Below are 18,331 nucleotides of genomic sequence, written 5' to 3'. Positions count from 1 at the left end.
ACGGATGGGCAGATGTACCAGCAGCCCCATAACAGCTCAGCACCTTCTAAAACTTGGTGTTTCTCTCTTGTGGTGAACTCACTGCATGCAGCTAATGTCTGGTCCTAGACAAGGCAATGGTGGCCCCTGAGGCAAGACGCTGTGCTTTTCTGTGACCAGCAGCCTTTGTCGCTGACCAAGGTCTTATGTCTGTCTGTGCCTGGCTGCCAGGGAATCATCTCAGACCTTGTACAGTTTCTGATTTGCAGTTTGGTGATAAGAAAAGGGCACTGTCAGAGACATGGTATTCCAAAAGAGAAAGAAGGTAGCCAGTTAACAGGACCAGAGGGAGGTCCATGGGAATAGGTGGTGGACGCACTGACCAAACTGTGTGCTCACCTGGGCAGTAACAGCCCGCCCTGCTTGTTGTTTGTGAATGGAGAGAAACAGAGAGGTGGCTGCAGCCTGTATGCACTGCGAAGGGCATTCAGAGACAGATTCCTGGTTGGTGCCTTGATTGTCTCATGTTCTCCTTGGAGCTGGGATGCTGTTGGTTCAGCTCAGGTGCCTGCTTCCCAACTGTGTGGACACAGCTGGCTCATCTGAACATAAGTCCACTACCTTGACTCCTGGGCCCTGGCCCCTGAGAACTCCATGCTCTTCCTCCAGAGAGATTTGCCCTTGACTTGTCTGTCTTGTAACCATCTCTGGTGCCAGAGCCTCTTGGCATCTGGTGGCCCCCTGCCCCTTAAACACCTACTCTACTCCAGCATGTAGACACACTGCTTTTATACAACAGCCTGGGGGGTGGCGAGTGGAGATCTGACTACCTTGCATTTCTGTACGTAAATCTCCTGTTATGCTCATTAACTGACCAGTTGGATTTGTCTGCCTTGTTCTTTGGTCTCTAGTCTCCTTCAGCATTTGGAGGGCCAGCCTGGACATGTGGCCCTCTTCTGAAACACCAACAAATGCTTCAACCCATGTTGGGCCATTGTCAACCCAGATGGGCAGGAGGCAGGAGAGAGTGGCATGAGGACAGGCACGCAGCACGCACATGGTGGGGATTCTTTCAGAGATGACAGTAAAGGGGCCAGGTGTGTGCAGTAGGCCCTGGAACAGGGCACCTCCATGTACATAAAAAGCCCCACGGAGAGCTATCAATGGCTTGTGGCACCTGGGTGGCACCTGGAATAGTTACAGCCGGAGGAAGCAGCAGTCTGCAGGGCGTGTTCTGACAGGTGGCCCTGCCTCCTTGGAAACCTCGCTCAGCCCTCATGGAGAGAGGCTGGGGATGTTACCACTGCCTGGGCCACCAGACGCCCTGTTAAGTGGACACCCCCACCAAAAGTTTACCACCATGCAAGTTAAACTCCAGCTGGCCAAGAAGGGGCAGAGCCCTGGAGAGCACTGTGAAGTAGCTGTTAAGTCGAGGGTCCTAGAGATGAAATAAATGTGTCAGCAGCAAGAGTCATGCTACCTGGCTTAGGGTTTGGGCAAGTCCCAACAATGGATGTCACTAGCCGTGGAACTGTGTTTTGTTACATCCCTAACCCTTAGTCCATTCCTCTTCCTCCACCCGGCCTCTGCTGCTTTAAAAGAAAAATGACCAGACCAGAAGTGGGCATCCATCTCCTTGTGTCAAAGGGACTGAAGGTCCTGCGTGCCTGTCCAACACACAGGGGACCATGGGCAGGAGAATTCAGACTTTCATGGCTCTGCCAGGTACAAGCACTGGATTACAACAATAGAATCTTCACAGAGTTCTCACTGATCAGGGAAGGTAATGTCACCTTGGGCCAAGTCAGGAGACCATGGCTGTGGCCCCTTCCTCTGGACCCTGATACTTGCTGTGTTTGGAATTCTTTGCCCCCATATGTGGGCAGGGGGTACTCCCAGTGGCTGCCTTATGCGTGGAAAGGGGGCCCTGGAGTGTGTAAACCAGCCTGGCAGTCTGTCCCTTCCCGTGTTGGTGCTCAGAACCCCAGGAGAAAGGAGGTTCTGGGATTCTTAGGTGACTTGAAAGTATCTGGGGTAACAGGAGAGGCCGCATCCCAACTCAATAGCCTTGAGCGGTCAGAGAGAGTGGATTGTCACTAGCCCAATCTGTTTGCTCCTGTGGCTCTAGCTAATATAGACAGGGTGGCTGTCATGGGTCTGCTGTGCACTCACGCACCAAGGTCTCTAAAACATGTTTCCAGTGCTCTCTGCTCCCTGCCAGCTGCCCCAGGGGTAAGTCAGGACTTGGCCCTCTGCCCCCAACACTCAGTCCCATTATATGATGACATTTTGCAGGCTGGCAAGTCTGACTTCTGCCCAATGCTGTTCTTCCTGGCCAAGGTCGTTACATGCTCAATGACCTTGAGCTGTTTTGAATGTCCTGGCTATTTGGTTTACCACTTGACAAACTACAGATGGGCTGGTGGAAGACAGCCCCCTTGGGGCTATGAGCCATGGAGGTGAAGAGAGGCCTTTGAAGGGTCTCCCATCCAGACCACCAGGGTTCCATGTGGAGCCACAAGGGCCACATGGTGCTGACCCCCCACTGCATGCCACACAGGGAACTGCCGAGAGATGCTGGAGTCAGGGTAGGGGGCACATCGCATGGGGTGAACCCCATCTGGGTGGGTTAGTGCCTCCTGGAGCTATCCCAGTGTTTCCCATCATGATGCTGCTTTGGGTCAGCCAGTGATCAGCTCTGGCCACACCCCATGGCCATGTGTGCCACTTGGACCACCTATACTTTGACCACTGTGCCAACATGAGCTGACCATCCAGCTGCCACTCATCTCCTCCACTCACTGGACACAGCTGTCCCCAGAGGGGTCATCCCCTCCAAATCTCACTGGGTAATGGTCAGGGTGAAGAAGACCAAGGTCTGACCAGAGCTGCTGGAACCCCAGGATCCTGCCCTGACTGCTTGGGCAAGGTGTGTCTTTTCCCCTCAGAATCGGCCAGCTGGCACATGCTCCTAAGGGCAGCCTGGCTGACAGGGAGGGCCTGGAGAGTGCAGAGTCCCTTCTGGATGACTTTTATGAATGACATTTCCCTCTGAGTGCACCCTCCAGGCAAAAGGCCTCAGTGAGGAGAAACAGCAGGAAGAGCCATCGAGCAGGTGGGGCGGCTGGGACCTCAGAATGTGGGCCAGCAGGCCTCCCTCCAGAAGACCCCGGGCAGCTCTCCCAAGCTATCACTGGGAACCAGCTGCTGCATCCACCGTCTCTGTCACGCAGCTCCAACTATGAGCTGCAGTTATGGGCCCTCCCGCATGTCCCAGTAAAATGCCCCTGTGTATCCTCTCTAGGCCCATCCTTAGCCCTTCATGGGCAGACAAATGCCCCTGGCTGGCTGCGGACAAGCAGGACAGAAGGACTGATGGCCCTGGGATGGCTCCTCCAAAACCAGGACTGGACTCGGTTATTCACACTGAATTTGGGACTCAGAGGCCTACCTGCCCAAGTAACCCCTGATGAGTACCCTAGTCTACCTAGGGTCCTCAGACCATGCTGAATAGTCTATGCTACACTGTAATTTAGCATGGGGGCTTTGGGCCACACAGCATAATTTGACCTCTAGAGGTGCCATGACTGAGGTCAGCCATGCCGTGGTCAGCTGTGACAACGAAAATAACCCACGACAGAAATCTTGGACACCAAGGCTCGGTGAGGATCCCTGGTTGGCCACTCTCCATGTGCTGCCACACATCAAAGCTGGGAGAACAGGCACCATCTGTACAATCCTGCAGGGTGGGAGGGATGCCTGCATCCCACCTAGACCCAGACCACCACACCTCTTTCCTTTCATTGCAACAAACTTGAACCTGAGTGGAATGGCTCTGTTGAGTTCTGTGAGTCCTTCCAGTGAGTCACTAAACCTAAAAGAGGTCACAGGACCCCTGAGCTCTGCAGTTCCCATCACATTCAGATTAAATTGGAGACCCCACTGCAGCCCTCATGCCCACTATGCCCGTTTTGGCGATCCCCTCTCCCCAGGCTCTTGGCTGCCCCTTGAAGCCTTCCAACACATCTGCCTGGCCACGCTTTATTTCTCTGGCTGCCCACGTTGCTTCCAACTTCATGCTACTCATTTGTCTCTCTGCTGTCACCTGTTTCTCCCCTAGATGGTCAGCCCCTCAGACAGGGTAGATGCACGCCCTCCCCTCTGCCCCACCTCATGCACCCTGGCCAGGCCGTCTTTGATGTGAAAGCAGGTACCTGGGGCAGGAGGCCTGTCCCTCATGCCCAGCCCTTGACCAGGCCCCACCCAGGGTCCTTGGCCCCTACCCAGCCTGATTCCTTCTAGGTAGCTCTTTCCAGTGTCAGGGCCAGCACCCCTGAGCCCTGGGGTCATACCTTTATACCAGCTGACAATGGGCTTCGGCGTGCCTGTCACACGGCAGGCCAGCTTGACTGTTTCACCCAGCTCAGCCGTGCAGTCGGCCAGTTCTTCCTCAAAATCTGGGGCTCCTGGGGATACACACACACATGCCCTCAGGACACTCGTGGCAGGACCAGAAGCCCCACAGCTGAGGACATGGTTGCTATGGACACCACCCCTTGCAACCCCACACTGGCCTGAATAGGAATCAGGGTCAGAAGCAGGCTGGGTGTTACTGGGGAGTGGTGGGGAGTATAGAAAGTAAGCATGTTGAAAGGGTAGCCTCACTTCCATTCTAGGTGGAGAAGCACACCCAAGGGTGCAGACCCTAACCCAGTCTGAGTGCCTCCCTATGTTGGGAGCCCCTGAGTAAACTCTGAGGCCCCACCATAGGAGTCAGGGCCAGCACAGTATCCCAGCTCAGCTAACAGAGAGGCCGAATTGGCCAAGGGAACAGTGAGCCATCTTCCTCAGGAGCATCCCCTTCCCAGGTAGCTGCATGGCAGGGGCAGGGGTCTGGGTGCCTGAAAGCCAGATGGCCAAACTGAAAGTTTCAGTTCCCCTTTCCAGCCCTGCTGCCAGGACCAGGCACTCACGCCAGACGGTCAGGGCCAGGCGCTGTTGGATGCTGCTGATCTCCTTCACCCAGGCGTTCTTGGTGATGACAGTCCGTGCCTGCAGCAGGTACTTGCGCACTGAGTCCTCTCGCTCGTGCCACACCTCAAAGGCGCGGTCGTCCCCCTCCACCTGCTCGTTCAGGTCGATGCTGCTCAGCTATAAGGGGAAGACGAGACCTAACTGCCCAGGACATGGCCAGAGGACCAGCCCGGCCCTCCTCCGCCCGCCCTGCAGCCTGCCCCCGACCCCAGCCCACCAGGCCACCATGCCCACGCACCTTCATCATGTTCCGGAACACGTAGCTGAAAGTGTCAGTGCGCGAGTCCCTCCTGGGCTTGCAGACCACCAGGTGGTGGCGGAAAAGGAAGACGTGGCGGTGGTGGCCCTTCCAGGGCATCCTTGCACCTGGTGCCCCCTCCCAGACGATGAAGTGACCCTGGGAGTATAGTTGGCCCATGGTCAGCTTGAACACAGCCCCCCACAACCCCACTGCCCACCCCCCATGGCACCGCCCCAGACCTGGCGGATGGGCTCGCCCAGGGCCTCCAGGGTGCCCGGGTAGTTCTCCATGAGCGACACATGCAGCTGGTTCTCAGCGCGCTGCGGCAGGGCTGACACTACCGCGTAGGCCTGCTCCAGCAGCGCGCAGTTCTGCTGGTTCCGTGCCTTGTTGCGGATCAGCTCCTGGGAAGACAGCAGGTCAGGGTGTGCTCCACCAGTCATGGGCAAGGGGCAAGGGGCAAAGAGTGGCCAGCGTACCTTGAGCAGGGCCTGATACTGCTGGACCCGCTGCACTGGCTGCTCCAAGAAGTGCTGCAGCGGCGGCGGGGGTGGCTGTGAGGGATTGGCGGCTGACAGTATCTCTTCTGCATATTTCTGTGGGTACCGAAGGGTGGGTCTCAGGGCAGGAGAGCAAAGCTCTTGGATGGCCCATGTCATCCAGAGCCTGAGAGCACACACACAGCCCTTCCTCCTTAGGTGAGCCTCACCCCTACCCCAGGGATGGCTGGTCACCAACAGATGAGTAGAGCTTCAGAGGGCTCTGCCTGTTTTTCTCACTAAGCCAGGGCCCTGAGGCCTGGGCAGGTGAGTCAGGGGACATGATTTTGGAGACAGGGACCCACACCAGCTGGGGGTAGGGGCACCTTGTAGAACTCCTGCACAGCTGTGCTGACCACCACTGACTCAGCCTGCACTCGGCCCACCAGGAACTCCAGATACTTCTCAAAGGCCTCCTGGTTCTTGATAAAGCACATGGCCACATCGTCATCCGTGTCACAGCTCTGTAGTTCCTGCAGAAAGCTGCGTGGAGGGGACAGCAGTCAGGTGAGGGCTGGCGGGCATTAGGACTCTGCCCGTGACCTACAACCCAACCCCAATCCTCGGATTTGGGGGAAACAAGGCTCCTGCCAGGGCTCGGTCAGATGGCTCCTGGGGATTGAAGTGAGCAGGCTGGGCTGTGCGGACACACGTGTGCAGTGTTTAAGGGTGTACGTCTGCAAAGAAGCATAGGCATGTATGTATGTATAGGTCAGGCAGGCAAGGGAGTATGTGCACATTTGGGCCTGCATATGTAGGAGTGTACGCACAAATACATGAGTATGCACATGTGCCGATGTACCCACGTGCCCACACATGTAAGGGCGTGCACATGTACGTGTGTGTGCCCATGTACATGGGTTGCAGTGAGTAGGAGTGCTGCAGGCACTTTTGTGGATAAGCAGGTGTGTGCCAGCAGGTAAATCAAGTCAGCACAGTTTCTCTCCTCTGCTCTTGCCTACCCCCAAGGCCCAGCCTTGTGGGTAAATGCGTATGTGTGTGAGTGCATGTGTTTAGTGTGTGGTATGTACTCATACACACAGATCTGGGGAGCATCCTTGAGGCCTGCCATGCCCACCCACCTGCTGTGGAAGTGGCTGAGATCCTGTATGTTGCGGAAAATGATGGCCTTCTGACTGGCCACAGCAGTGGGCACATAGGGGCAGCGGTCTAGGTGCTGCATGTGGTGGCTCTGCAGGAACTGCAGGTTGTCCACGAAGGTCTGCTCAGAGCTCAGCAGCTCCTGGATGACAGAGCTGGGGGCAGAGCATGAGGGGCCAGGAGTCAGCTGCTGAATGGGTACCTCCTCTCATATGGAGCCAGGGAGATGGTAGAGGAGAGCACCCCAAAAGGCCACCCTACTGCACAAAGTCACCAGGTAAAAACCCCAACTCCCCATAACCCTTACCAATGGCCTCTCACCTCAGCCGCGCCTTATACTCGTCCTCAGACACAGCCTCCCCAGGGAACTCAGGAGCCTCGGTGGAACCCCACTCAGGCGATAGCTGGTGAGGAACAGAGAGGCTCATAGGTGGCCTGGGTGCTGGCCTGGCCCTTCAGGGGTCAGGCTCCCATCTTCACAGTGGGGGCGACAATCCCAGGATGCCACCCCCCAGTCATCCAGGTACCTTGAGCCGCCTATCCAGGTAGGCAGGGGACACCCAGCCCTGCCGTGAGGGGCTGGACTTGGTGGGCTTAGTGCGCACAAGCCAGCGAAGTGGGTGGGCCGAGTCCAGTACTTCCACGTACTGGCCCTCCCGCAGTGAGATGGCATCTTGCTCAGCCCCCAGAGGAAGATAGTCAGCTGTGACCACGTAGATGTCAAAGATCTGAGGGTAAGGCACTGAGTCAGACCCAGAGAGAAGCCAGCAGGGCCTATTATGGCCCCAAGCCACGGGGCCCTGGAATTACATGAGGAGGAAGAAACCATCCTGACATTCTGTGAATTTCTAGAACAGGACCAACTAATCTCTGCTGCTGGAAACTATAAGGAGTGCTAGGTGGGGCCAACCCAGAGGGCAAGGGGGAGCCTTAGGGGTGCTGCAGTGTCTTAGGATCATGGTGATGATGTTGGCCACTCAAGTGTGTACCCTCATCCTCCTACACCCTGCCACCCAAGGCCCTCCATTTCCCACCCCATCCACCAACTCCCATTACCCTCTGCAAGCCCCGGGCCCTGTACTCCCACACATACCTCTCCCCGGGAGTCCCCGTCCTCCGACTCTGAGGATGACTCCTGGACGCTGGAGGAGGGGCGTGAGCGGCCGTGCCGGGGGGATGCAGATGGGGTCTTAGACTCCTCGTCACTGTCACCTCCGGGCACCTGCAGCTTGGCTGGGGCACAGAGATTGTGACACCGAGGAAGGCCAGCTCCCCTCCTGCACACCTCTCCTTGGGCCTTCATGATGCAGGCAAGGAGGGGCCTGGCCCTTGGTCACCATCCCCCAAACCCCACCCAGGACCTTGATGCAAGCCAGCCTCTCACCCTGTGTGATCTTGGCCGACACCATCTCTGTGATCTGCGAGGTCAGCTTCTGCAGGAACTCCTCTGTGCCCACCTCAGCCAGGGACAGGTGGCCACGGGTCTCAGATGCCAGGGGATCTTCTGGGGGCCAGACCCTCACTCAGCCAGTGTGTACTCCAGATGAGCCCAAGCACCCCCTCCAAGCCCATCTTGAGCTCAGGGTTCAGGGGAGATGGGGGGACACAGGCTCAAGGCTATACTGCTGGAAGCAGAGGGCTATGACCAGGACAAGGAGCCTTAATGGCTCATGGGTGTTTGAGTCAAGGTGTGATCGAGGGACCACAAATGCAAGGAAGCAGGGCCAGGGCAGAGGAGCAGTGGTTGGTCAGAGGACAAATAGGAAGTCTGGAGCCAGTTGGTAGCCAGCTTGGCTGTAGGACACTGGGCTAGGGCAGCTGAAGGCTGAGCTGCATAGAGGCCAAGGGTGGGGAGCTTGCAGCCATTGGGGTCCCCAACAGAGTTTGTGCCTCTGCCATTCATACTGGCCAATTTGGTGGATGGTCTGGGAAGAGGCTTGGGGAGGAAAGAAACAGGGGGCTCAGCTATGCAGGGGGCTTAGCTGGGCAGTGAGAGATGAGGGCAGGATCTGGATACTGAAGGTGGCGGGGCTAGACCCCAGTCTCTGGCCTGAGAGTGAGGGACTGAGCCCAGCAGCTACGGTTAAGGGTGAATGGGGGCTGACTGGGGTGAGGGGGGTGCCAAGAACAAGAGTTGGTGCAGGTCAGCCGAAAAGTGACTCAAAGGTGGGCAACGGGCACATGAGATGCATGCTCTCTTCTATCTACTTCTGTGCACACTTAATATTTTCCATAAAAATAGTTAAAAATATACCAAGGTGTCAGAACATCTGTGCAGGTGGCCTGGAAGAGGTGGGACATGTGGGGTCCCTCACCCAAGCCATGACTCAGCAGCTGCCTGCTCCATAGCCTGGGCATCCACACAGCCTGCTGGATGTGAGTACTGAGCCAAAGGCTGGGCAGCCCGAGACCAACTGGGGCTCAGAATCAGGCCCACAGTGGGAGGCCTGGGGAGCCCCGGTCCACAGCATGACAAAGGGGCATTCTGGGCCACCTGGGCACAGGCAGCCTCCTTCACACCCACACCGCATCAGGGCTCGGCCGTCCCTCCTGGGGCAGACATGTATCTGCCCAGCCCATACCTTTCTTCTGCCCGGCAAGTTCAGCGAAACCCACAGGTTCTGATATCTGTGCAGAGATGGCTTGGGTCCTGAAGGGGGCAGAGGTGTCCTGAGGGCCTGGGGTAGACCCACCACCTGCACCCTTGGGCAGGAGCTTCTGACAGAAAGAGAGTCTAGGAGCAGTGGGCCGGGTGCCACAGTTGGGCCCTAGGGAGCCCTAGCTTTTATGATGGGGAAACAGAGACACAGAGCAATGGGGGTGACTCAAGCCACACGGCCTGTGAGGGGCAGAATCGGAATGAGGTCCAGGATAGGGTTCTCTCCCCAGCAGTAGCACTGTTCTCCCCCCAAAGCCAGGCTCCCCATGCCATGCCCCCACCAACTTTGGTGCAGGCCCTCACTTACCCTTGCAGGAAGGTGGAGATGAGGGACTCCTTTATCCCGGCCTGCATCCCTGCTGTTCCCACCTCCTTGGGCACTGTCAAGAGAATGGTGACCACCACATGACACTCAGCCTGCCGAACTGATTCTGGTCAGAACCTCGCCTAGTACACCTAGGCCACCTCTATCGGAGGCCTTGGTCTATTCGTCCAGAACCCTGAGAAAGGGTGATGCCCAATGTTCCAACCCAGCCCACAGCCAACCCACCAGTGGTGGGGACAGGAACAAGTCTGCACTTGACGCACCAGCCCACAAAGGGACTGAGCCCAGGAACAGACCGTTCAGGGTGACGAGGGCTGCTAGAGGGTCTCGGCCTGCTGAGTGGAGCCCACAGGACAGGGGTGGGAGCTGGCCCCAGGGTACTGTACCCGGGGTGGGTAGATGGGACAGAGGACTGGGTAGGGTCCCAAGAAGGGGAAGCATGTGCCCAGGAGGTCCGGTCCTCTCCCATCCCCACTGGGCACCCATGCCCACTCACTGCCAGAGACATGCAGGCTGGCAGAGCAGAGGGCCTGGCCAGCAGCATTAGAAGCAATGCAGGTATAGGTGCCCTGGTGCTGTTGGCCCACGTCCAGCAGGACCAGGCTGTGCTGCTGCGCTGAGCTGGCCACCGTGTAGCCTGGTGTGTCCTGGAAGATCCACAACACCCTCTCTGCTTCTTCCCGCAACCAGTGCACAGCTGGGGCTGGGAGACCTGGGGCAGGAGTGGATAGTTGGTCCCCACTGAGAAAGAGGCCCCAAGAGGGCAGTTCCTCTGATCCTCTCTGGGGATCCTGAGTAGGGGAGGGGCTGCTCTGAGCCTCCCTAGGGATCCTGAATCGGGGAGTAAGACACCCTACCTTCAACCTTCACAGAGAAAGTGATACTGGAGCCCTTCTTCACCTTCTTGGAGGTGAACTTCTCCAAGAATCGGGGTGGCACCAGCTGCTGCTGTACATCTGGGGAGACACAGGTGGCCAATGGCGACAAGTGGAGAACCACAGCCCTGTGTGATGGGTGGGCTCTGTCCATCCTCCCAGGTCCCAGCCCCTAACTAGCTGGGTGGCCTCCCCGAAGCCTGTGTCCAGTCCCACATCACCCTTGCTAGGCCTCCCGCCCTCCGTCAGCCCATCTGGACTCAGCTCACCTGCTGCCGGCTTCTCTTCTGGGTCATTAGGACCTGAAAGAGGCAGGGAAATAAGACCTGCGGGAAGAAGGTGCCTCCCACCTGGGCCCGGGGGCCTACTCTTGGGGTATGGGTTCCCGATGACAGCCTGCCACTCGTACACCCAGCACCTACCACAACCCAGACAGGCATCTGCCCATCCACTACACTTCTGTAAACGGAGTGATGACCACGGGCCCAGCCCAAGCCTGCCATGGGCAGTGTGTAGCCTGACGTCCGCTCCCGGCACCCACCTCGGACCAGCAGCCAGGCAGACGAGTAGGCAGCGCCCATGGCATTGCTAACATAGGCCGAGTATTGACCAGCATCCTCGCTGGTGACTGATAGGACTTCCAGGGTGTGCAGCGTCTTCTTGTCCACCATGCGGATGTGAGCAGAAGCAGCCAGAGGCTGCCCATCTTTGAACCAGTACAGGCGGGGCGCCGGGTAGCCTGGAGCCGCAAGAGGAGTGGTCAACTTAGGGTCACCGCCCAGGGGAGCTATGCCCTTCATGTGGCCCAGTGAGGGGATGGATCCCTGGAGACTCCCCGGGCTGCCATGACCATCTGACTTCTATTGGTGGGAAGCATTGCCTGACCCTCCATCCCTCTCCTCCTCACCTTTCACCTTGAGCTGGAACTTGGCCAAGCGTGTGCCAGGGGCCACCTGGAGGTCTTTCAGCTCCTCTACCACCTGGGGCAGCTGCCCCTCCTCTGATGTGGACTCTGCACCCTCCTGCTCACGGCTGACAGAGAACAGAGAGAGGGGCAGTGTGATGTGATGAGCAAGAGGTCCAGGGCAGGAGGGGTGGGATCAGGCTGGGAGCTTCTGAAGTTTCTTGTTAACATGCTGAACAAAAACTGTGGCCTGGGTGAAGCCTCCAGGACAGGCATTCTATCAGTCCAAGCTGGCATGGTTACCCCCAATCCAGGGCCCAGGACCACCAGCCTGTTGGGCACTGCCTGCTCTTGCACAGCCCCCACCTGGACAAGTAGCCTTGAGCGCTGAAATAAGACGAGGACTCCGTGGCATCTGCGGCAGTGTCGTAGTCGGTGCTGGTCACTGGGGATGAAGGGTGCAGATGGAGCCAGGCCTGAGCCCCCTCTTCCTGGGCACAGCCCTGCTCCTGAGGCCATCTGGTTCTCACTGCACAGCTGTCCCTGGGAGCCACTTATTCTCTCAAGTCAAAAGTCATGGGGACACAGCTACCCTGTGCCCATACCCTGCCAACCCCAGGCTGTTAGCAGCCCAAGTTTCAGGACTATAACTAACTATAAGACCAAACAAATTATAAACACAGGTGACTCTGGGCTTCATAAATGGCAGGCAGGGGCAGAAGCAGCCCTTTCCAGTTCCATCCCACCAGAGAACAAGGGATGATGTATTTAGGGCCTCAAAACCAGCAGCTGGGGGCTTCCCCTTGTAGCCACAATAGAGTAACAGGGACTGGATTTGTTCTCTGCTATGAACTGGAAATTTCAGTGCCCCCCAAATTTCTACATTGAAACCTAACCTCCAAAGTGATAATATTTGGAGGTGACTAGTTCATAAAGATAGGGCCCTCGTGAATGGGGTTAGTGCCCTTATGAAAGGGACCCCACAGAGCTCCTTTCACTGTGTGAGGACACAATGAAAAGGGGGCCATCTGCAACTTGGAAAGACCCAACCGTCTTGGCACCCTGATCTCAAACTTCTAGCCTCCAGAACTAAGAAATACATTCTTGTTGTCCACAAGCAACCCAGTCTGTGGTACTTTGTTACAATAGCCTGAACTAGGACACCCTCCCACCTGAAACCACCAAAACAAACAAAATACATGAAACGGCAGTTGTGATGTTGTTATTTATAGTAAGAAATATATATTTGGTCTTGCACTGTTCTTGGCACTGAGCTCCTAAAAACCTTGGAATTTCCTGTGATGAAAACGATAAAGATATCTTGACATTCAAAACATAAACTCCTGTCAACCACCCCCAAGTTTATGTGAAGGAGGTGATTTTAGAAAGTCCCTAGGATGGAGGCTGGTTGCTAGGGGAAAGGTTGGAAATTTCAGTCCCTCCTGGGAAGGGAGAGGAGCTGGAGGTTGAATCAGTCTCCAACAGCCAATGATTTAATTAGTCATGCCTGTGTAATGAAGCTGCTATAAACATCCAAAAAGACAGGGTTTACAAAGCTTCTGATTGAACACGGGGAGATGCAGGGAATTGTGGGCTTAGAGAGGGCATAGAAGCCCCTTGCCCCTTGCCCTTACCCACATACCTTGCCCCGTGTGTCTCTTCCATCTGGCTGTTCTTGAGTTATTCCCTTTATAATAAGCTGGGGATCTGGTAAGAAAACTGGTTTCCTGAGTCTGAGAGCTGCTCTAGCAAATTGATGAAACCCGAGGAGGGACTGTGGGAACCTCTGATTTAGAGCCAGTCAGTCAGAAGCCCTACTGACACCTGGACTTGCCACTGGCATCTGAAGTAGAAACAGCCTTGTGGGACAGAGCCCTTAACCTGTGAGGTCTGATGCTATCTCCAGGTAAGTAATATCAGAACCTAGTTAAACTATAGGACAACCAGCTGGTGTTGGGAGAATTGCCTGTTGTGGGGAAAACCCACACACATTAAAATTGGTTACAGAACCATCAGAATGATTTCAGGTCACTAAGTATTAAGCAAGTGTGGACCCTGAGAAATAAGATACCTATCAAGAATGGCTCCTGGTGGCTAACCAGGTTCAAATTTAAAAAGAGAGCCTCTCATCCAGACTGTACTTTGGGGAGAAGCCTGCACTGAACTGACCACAGCTTGTTTGCACTGATCAAGTTTCCTTCTTAACCACACTGCAAATTGGGGATTCCTGTTGGTGTTGAATTGACAGCAACCACCATCAATTGAAACGAGTAAGGACACTGATGCCTTACAGAGGGATCACTGTTTTCCTGCCATCTGAGCAAGCCCTTGTAAAGGAGTTCCTGGAATAGTATTTTAACCAATAAAACTGAGGCTTTCCCTGCCCAATCAGAGCTGCGGAGCTATAGCGCCCCCCCATCATCATGTTCATAGACCAATCAGGGCAGCTCCATTCTGACCAATCAAGACAGTGCTTTTTGGACCAATCAAACTGCAAGGATTTGGAGTCCTCATTTGCATGGGGACAGACCAATCAGGGACCAGGGGCAGAGACTTCTGTCTATATAAGTCAGCTCCCTCTCAGGCTTAAAAGGTTCCTTTTCCTGCTAAAGGTGTGTTTCCCAGGCCAGAGCTGAAGCACCAAAGATGACTTGCTGAACCAGAGTACAGAAGAGGATGCAGAGCAGAGCAAAGTTAAGTGGAAAGGGGCCTCACCCCAGGGCTGCCCTATAGCTGTGTTGCTTCATAAATGAGCTTCATAAATGAGCTTAAACCGTATTAAGCTCTTTGTACTAAAGTTTCCTTTTTCATTGCACTCCAAATTGGGGATTCCCATTGGTGTTGAATTGACACCAATGACCACTGGTTGACACAAGCAAGGACAGTGGCTCCTTACAGAGAGGAAACAAAAATGAACCCTATGATTGCCTCAGCTTCTTGCCTTCAGCTTCCAGACCCAGAAGGGGAAACTGAGGTAGATCCAAGGTAGATCCTTAGTTGCCATGGGAGTCACAGCAGCTGGAGTCCACAAACCTGCAGAGTCACTTAGCGTGGGCATGAAAGGAAATGAACCACCTGAGAGGACTAGAGGAAACAGTATCAGAGGAGCCTAAGAGCTGGGGCACCACCTGTTTCCACAGGTAGGCTGGAAACAAGGCATCAGGCAGAGTGCTCAGGAACGCTCTCACCCTAGTAGAGGGAGAGGATCAGCCCCAAGTGAATGCTGTCTTGGCCTCCCCCAACCACGCACACCAGATTCCAAGGGACTGAAGTACTTCCAAGAAACTCACTGTTTCTAAAACATAGCTCAAGAAGACCTGCAGGATACACAACATCCAGCTCCCAGAAGGGCAAGATTCAATGTCAGGCACCCAGTCAAAGATCTCCAGATATGTGAGGAGGCGGGAAAACAGGACCCATAATGTGGAGAATAAGCAATCAGAACCAATACGTTAGAACTGGCAGAGAAGGACATTAATGCAGGTATCAGAGCTGTATTCCATGTGTTCTAAAAGTTAAGTAGAGACATCGGACATATAAAGAAGGCTCTAGTAGAAGTTCTAGAGATTAAAAAAAAATACAGTGGACAAGACTAATAGCAGATTAGACATTAAGAAAAACAGTGAATATAAAGGTATAGCAATAAAAAAATCCAAAATGAAATGCACAGAGAAAAAGGTTTTAAAAACTTAAAAGTGACCTGTATTATGGCTTCAAGTGGCTTGATATACATGTAACTGAAGTCCCCAAATAGAGGGGAAAGAAAAAACATTTGAAGAGATAATGGCAAAAAAAATTTCCAATCTTTTTGAAAATTATAAACCCAAAATTCCAAGAAGCTCGATTAACTGCAAGCACAAGGGAACATAAAGAAAAGAGCACCAAATAATATAACCAAATTGCTCAAAACCAGTGATAAAAATATCTTAAAAATTATCCAGACCATTTTTGCAGAAATTGACAAGATGATCCTAAAATTCCTAAGAAAATGCAAAAGACCCAGAATGTCCAAAATAATTTTGAAAAAGAATAGAGTTGGAAGTCTAACACTTTTGGATTTCAAAACTTAATATAAAGCTACAGTAATCAAGAGAGTGTAGTAATGTTGTGACAGACATTTAAATTAATGGAATAAAATTGAGAGTCAGAAATAAACCCATATACTTAATGGAAAATAGTTTTGGACGAGAGTTCCAAGACAATTTATGGGGAAAAGTCTTTTCAACATGGTGCTGGAACAACTGGATGTCTACATGAAAATAATGAACTCCAAATGGACCAAAGACCTAAATATAAGCTAAAACTTCTAGAAGAAAGCACAGGCGCAAATCTTTACAAACTTGAATTAGGCAACAGGTTTTTAGATGTGACCACCAAAGCACAAGCAACCAAAAGAAAAATAAAATGGATTTCATTAAAATTAAAAACACTTGCACATCATAGGACACCATCAAGAAAGTGAAACAATCACCTATAAAACAGGAGAAAATATTCAAAAATCATATATCTGATAAGGGTCTAGTACCAAAAATATAAAAAGAATTCTTACAACTCAAAAGACAACCCAATTTAAAAATTAGCTAAATAAATAAATAGGTAAAATCAAATAAAAATAAACAAAGGATTTGAATAGGTATTTCTCCAAAAAGGACATGCAAGTGACCAACAAGCACATGAAAACCTACCCAGAGTCATTATCACTAAGAAAATGCAATCAAAACCTCATACTCATTAGAATGGCTGTTATTAAGAAAATTAACAAGTGCCAGCAAGGATGTGGGGAAACTGGAACCCTCACACATTGCTGGTGGGAATGTAAAATGGTGCAGCTGCCATGGAAAACAGTTTTGAGGTACCTCTAAAAGTTAACGAATTACCATACTACCCAGTAATTCCACTCATGAATCTATACCCAAGAAAACTGAAAACATATGTCTACACAAAAATTTGTGCACTACTGTTCATAGCAGCATTAGTCATAATAACCAGAACAACAATGCATAAATATCATCTAATGAATGGATAAGAAATCCATATACAATGGAATATTTTTCATCCATAAAAAGGAATGAAGTAATAATATATGTTACCACATGGATGGACTTTGGAAACATGGTCAGTGACAGAAGCCAGACACAAAAGGCCCCATATTATGTGATTCCATTTATATGAAATGCTCAGACTAGGCAAATCCACAGACAGAAAGTAGATAGTAGTTTCCAGTGGCTGGGGAAGGGGGATGGAAAGTGATGGCTAATAGGTATGCTGTTTCTTTCTGGGATAATAAAAATGTTCTGGGATTAAATGGTAGTGATGTTTGCACAACCTTGTGGACATACTAAATCACTAAATTGCATGCTTTTAAATGATGAATATTGTGGTGTGAAAATATCTAAAAATATTAAAATCCCAATAGAAAAGATAAATTATGTACAGAGAAACAAAGACAAGAATGACGCATATTTCTCATTGGAAACAATGCAAGTTAGTAGATGGAGCTTAATCTTTAAAGTATGGAAAGAAAAAGCTGTCCTAACAAAAATATCTTTCAAAACCAAAATAAAGACTTTTTACAGACATACACAACCTGAAAGAATTCCAGGATACCCAGACTACAAAAAACGTTTTTAAAAAAAATGTCCTTTAGGCAGAAATAAAGTGACACCAGATGGAAATCTAGACTCATGCAACAGAATGAACAGCAAGGAAATAGAGGCGCATGGGGAAATAGTAAGATCTTCTCTTATTTAAGATAATTGATGTATTATTGTGTTTTAGTATTTTTTTCCTTTTTATTTTGAGAGAAGTGTAAATTCACATACCATTCTAAGAAATAATATAGAGCTCTCATATACCCTTCACCCAGATTCTGGCAATAATAACTTTTCTCTCAACTATAAAAGGTGATATTGATAAGCCTGTCGACCTTGTTCAGATTTCACAAATTTCACATGAACTCCATTGAGTGTATCTGTGTTCATGCAATAAAATGTAATTTGGTCACACTGTTGCATGTGTCAACAACGTGTTCCTTTTCCTTGCTGAGTAGCATCCCACAGAACATGGGTTAACCACTCACCCCGAAGTACAGGTGGGTCAATACCAGTGTTGGCCTATTAGGAATAAAACTACTATGAGTATCTTGTTATAATTTGAGCTTTCAATTCTTGGATAAATGTCCAACAAAACAATTGCCGGGTTACATGTTAAGTACCTAATTAGTTTTATAAAAACTGCCACACCACATTCCAGAGCAGCTGCACCATTTTACAGTCACACCAGCAGTGCATGGGGGTCCCATTTCTCTGCACCCTCACCCGAATGTGGTGTCATCACCGTTTTTGATGTTAGCTATCTGATAATGTACAGGGAGCGATGTCTCCTTGGGTTTTAATTTGCATTTCCCCGTTGACAAATATGTACAACATCTTTTGCATACTTATTTGCTATCTGTATGTTCTTTCCCATGAAATATCTAGAGATGCTCCTGTTCAACATTAAATTTTTAAACACTGTTTAATGTTGAGCAGTTTTTATATTTTAGATAAAATCCTTGATAAGATATATGGTCTGCAGAAATTTTCTCCCAGCCTGTAGCATTTCATCCTCCATACCAGGTCTTTTTCGGAGAAAAAGTTCTTAACTCTGATGAAGTCCATTTTATGGTTTTTTTT

General features: G+C 51.8%; 1 protein-coding gene across 1 annotated transcript in view; it reads right to left on the bottom strand.

Annotated features, from left to right (window-relative positions):
- OBSCN (obscurin, cytoskeletal calmodulin and titin-interacting RhoGEF) overlaps window positions 1-18,331 on the bottom strand; it is a 146,681-nt gene that overhangs the window by 24,569 nt on the left and 103,781 nt on the right. Inside the window, exons 59-78 of the mRNA XM_039880334.1 lie at window positions 12,024-12,102; window positions 11,661-11,785; window positions 11,295-11,492; window positions 11,023-11,055; window positions 10,736-10,834; window positions 10,375-10,590; window positions 9,861-9,933; window positions 9,477-9,544; window positions 8,279-8,398; window positions 7,988-8,127; window positions 7,422-7,622; window positions 7,216-7,298; window positions 6,876-7,049; window positions 6,120-6,276; window positions 5,734-5,850; window positions 5,494-5,658; window positions 5,252-5,410; window positions 4,953-5,130; window positions 4,332-4,445; window positions 4,150-4,193 (exon numbers count right to left, since the gene is read on the bottom strand). Of these exons, the coding sequence (XP_039736268.1) occupies window positions 4,150-4,193; window positions 4,332-4,445; window positions 4,953-5,130; window positions 5,252-5,410; window positions 5,494-5,658; window positions 5,734-5,850; window positions 6,120-6,276; window positions 6,876-7,049; window positions 7,216-7,298; window positions 7,422-7,622; window positions 7,988-8,127; window positions 8,279-8,398; window positions 9,477-9,544; window positions 9,861-9,933; window positions 10,375-10,590; window positions 10,736-10,834; window positions 11,023-11,055; window positions 11,295-11,492; window positions 11,661-11,785; window positions 12,024-12,102 (2,543 nt within the window). The remainder of the gene's footprint in view (window positions 1-4,149; window positions 4,194-4,331; window positions 4,446-4,952; window positions 5,131-5,251; window positions 5,411-5,493; window positions 5,659-5,733; window positions 5,851-6,119; window positions 6,277-6,875; window positions 7,050-7,215; window positions 7,299-7,421; window positions 7,623-7,987; window positions 8,128-8,278; window positions 8,399-9,476; window positions 9,545-9,860; window positions 9,934-10,374; window positions 10,591-10,735; window positions 10,835-11,022; window positions 11,056-11,294; window positions 11,493-11,660; window positions 11,786-12,023; window positions 12,103-18,331) is intronic.

Source organism: Pteropus medius, unplaced genomic scaffold (genome assembly GCF_902729225.1).
Source record: "Pteropus medius unplaced genomic scaffold, Ma_sr-lr_union100, whole genome shotgun sequence".
Lineage (NCBI taxonomy): Eukaryota > Metazoa > Chordata > Mammalia > Chiroptera > Pteropodidae > Pteropus > Pteropus medius.
Note: the sequence above shows the minus strand (reverse complement) of the source record. Positions and strands in the feature narration are given on the sequence as shown.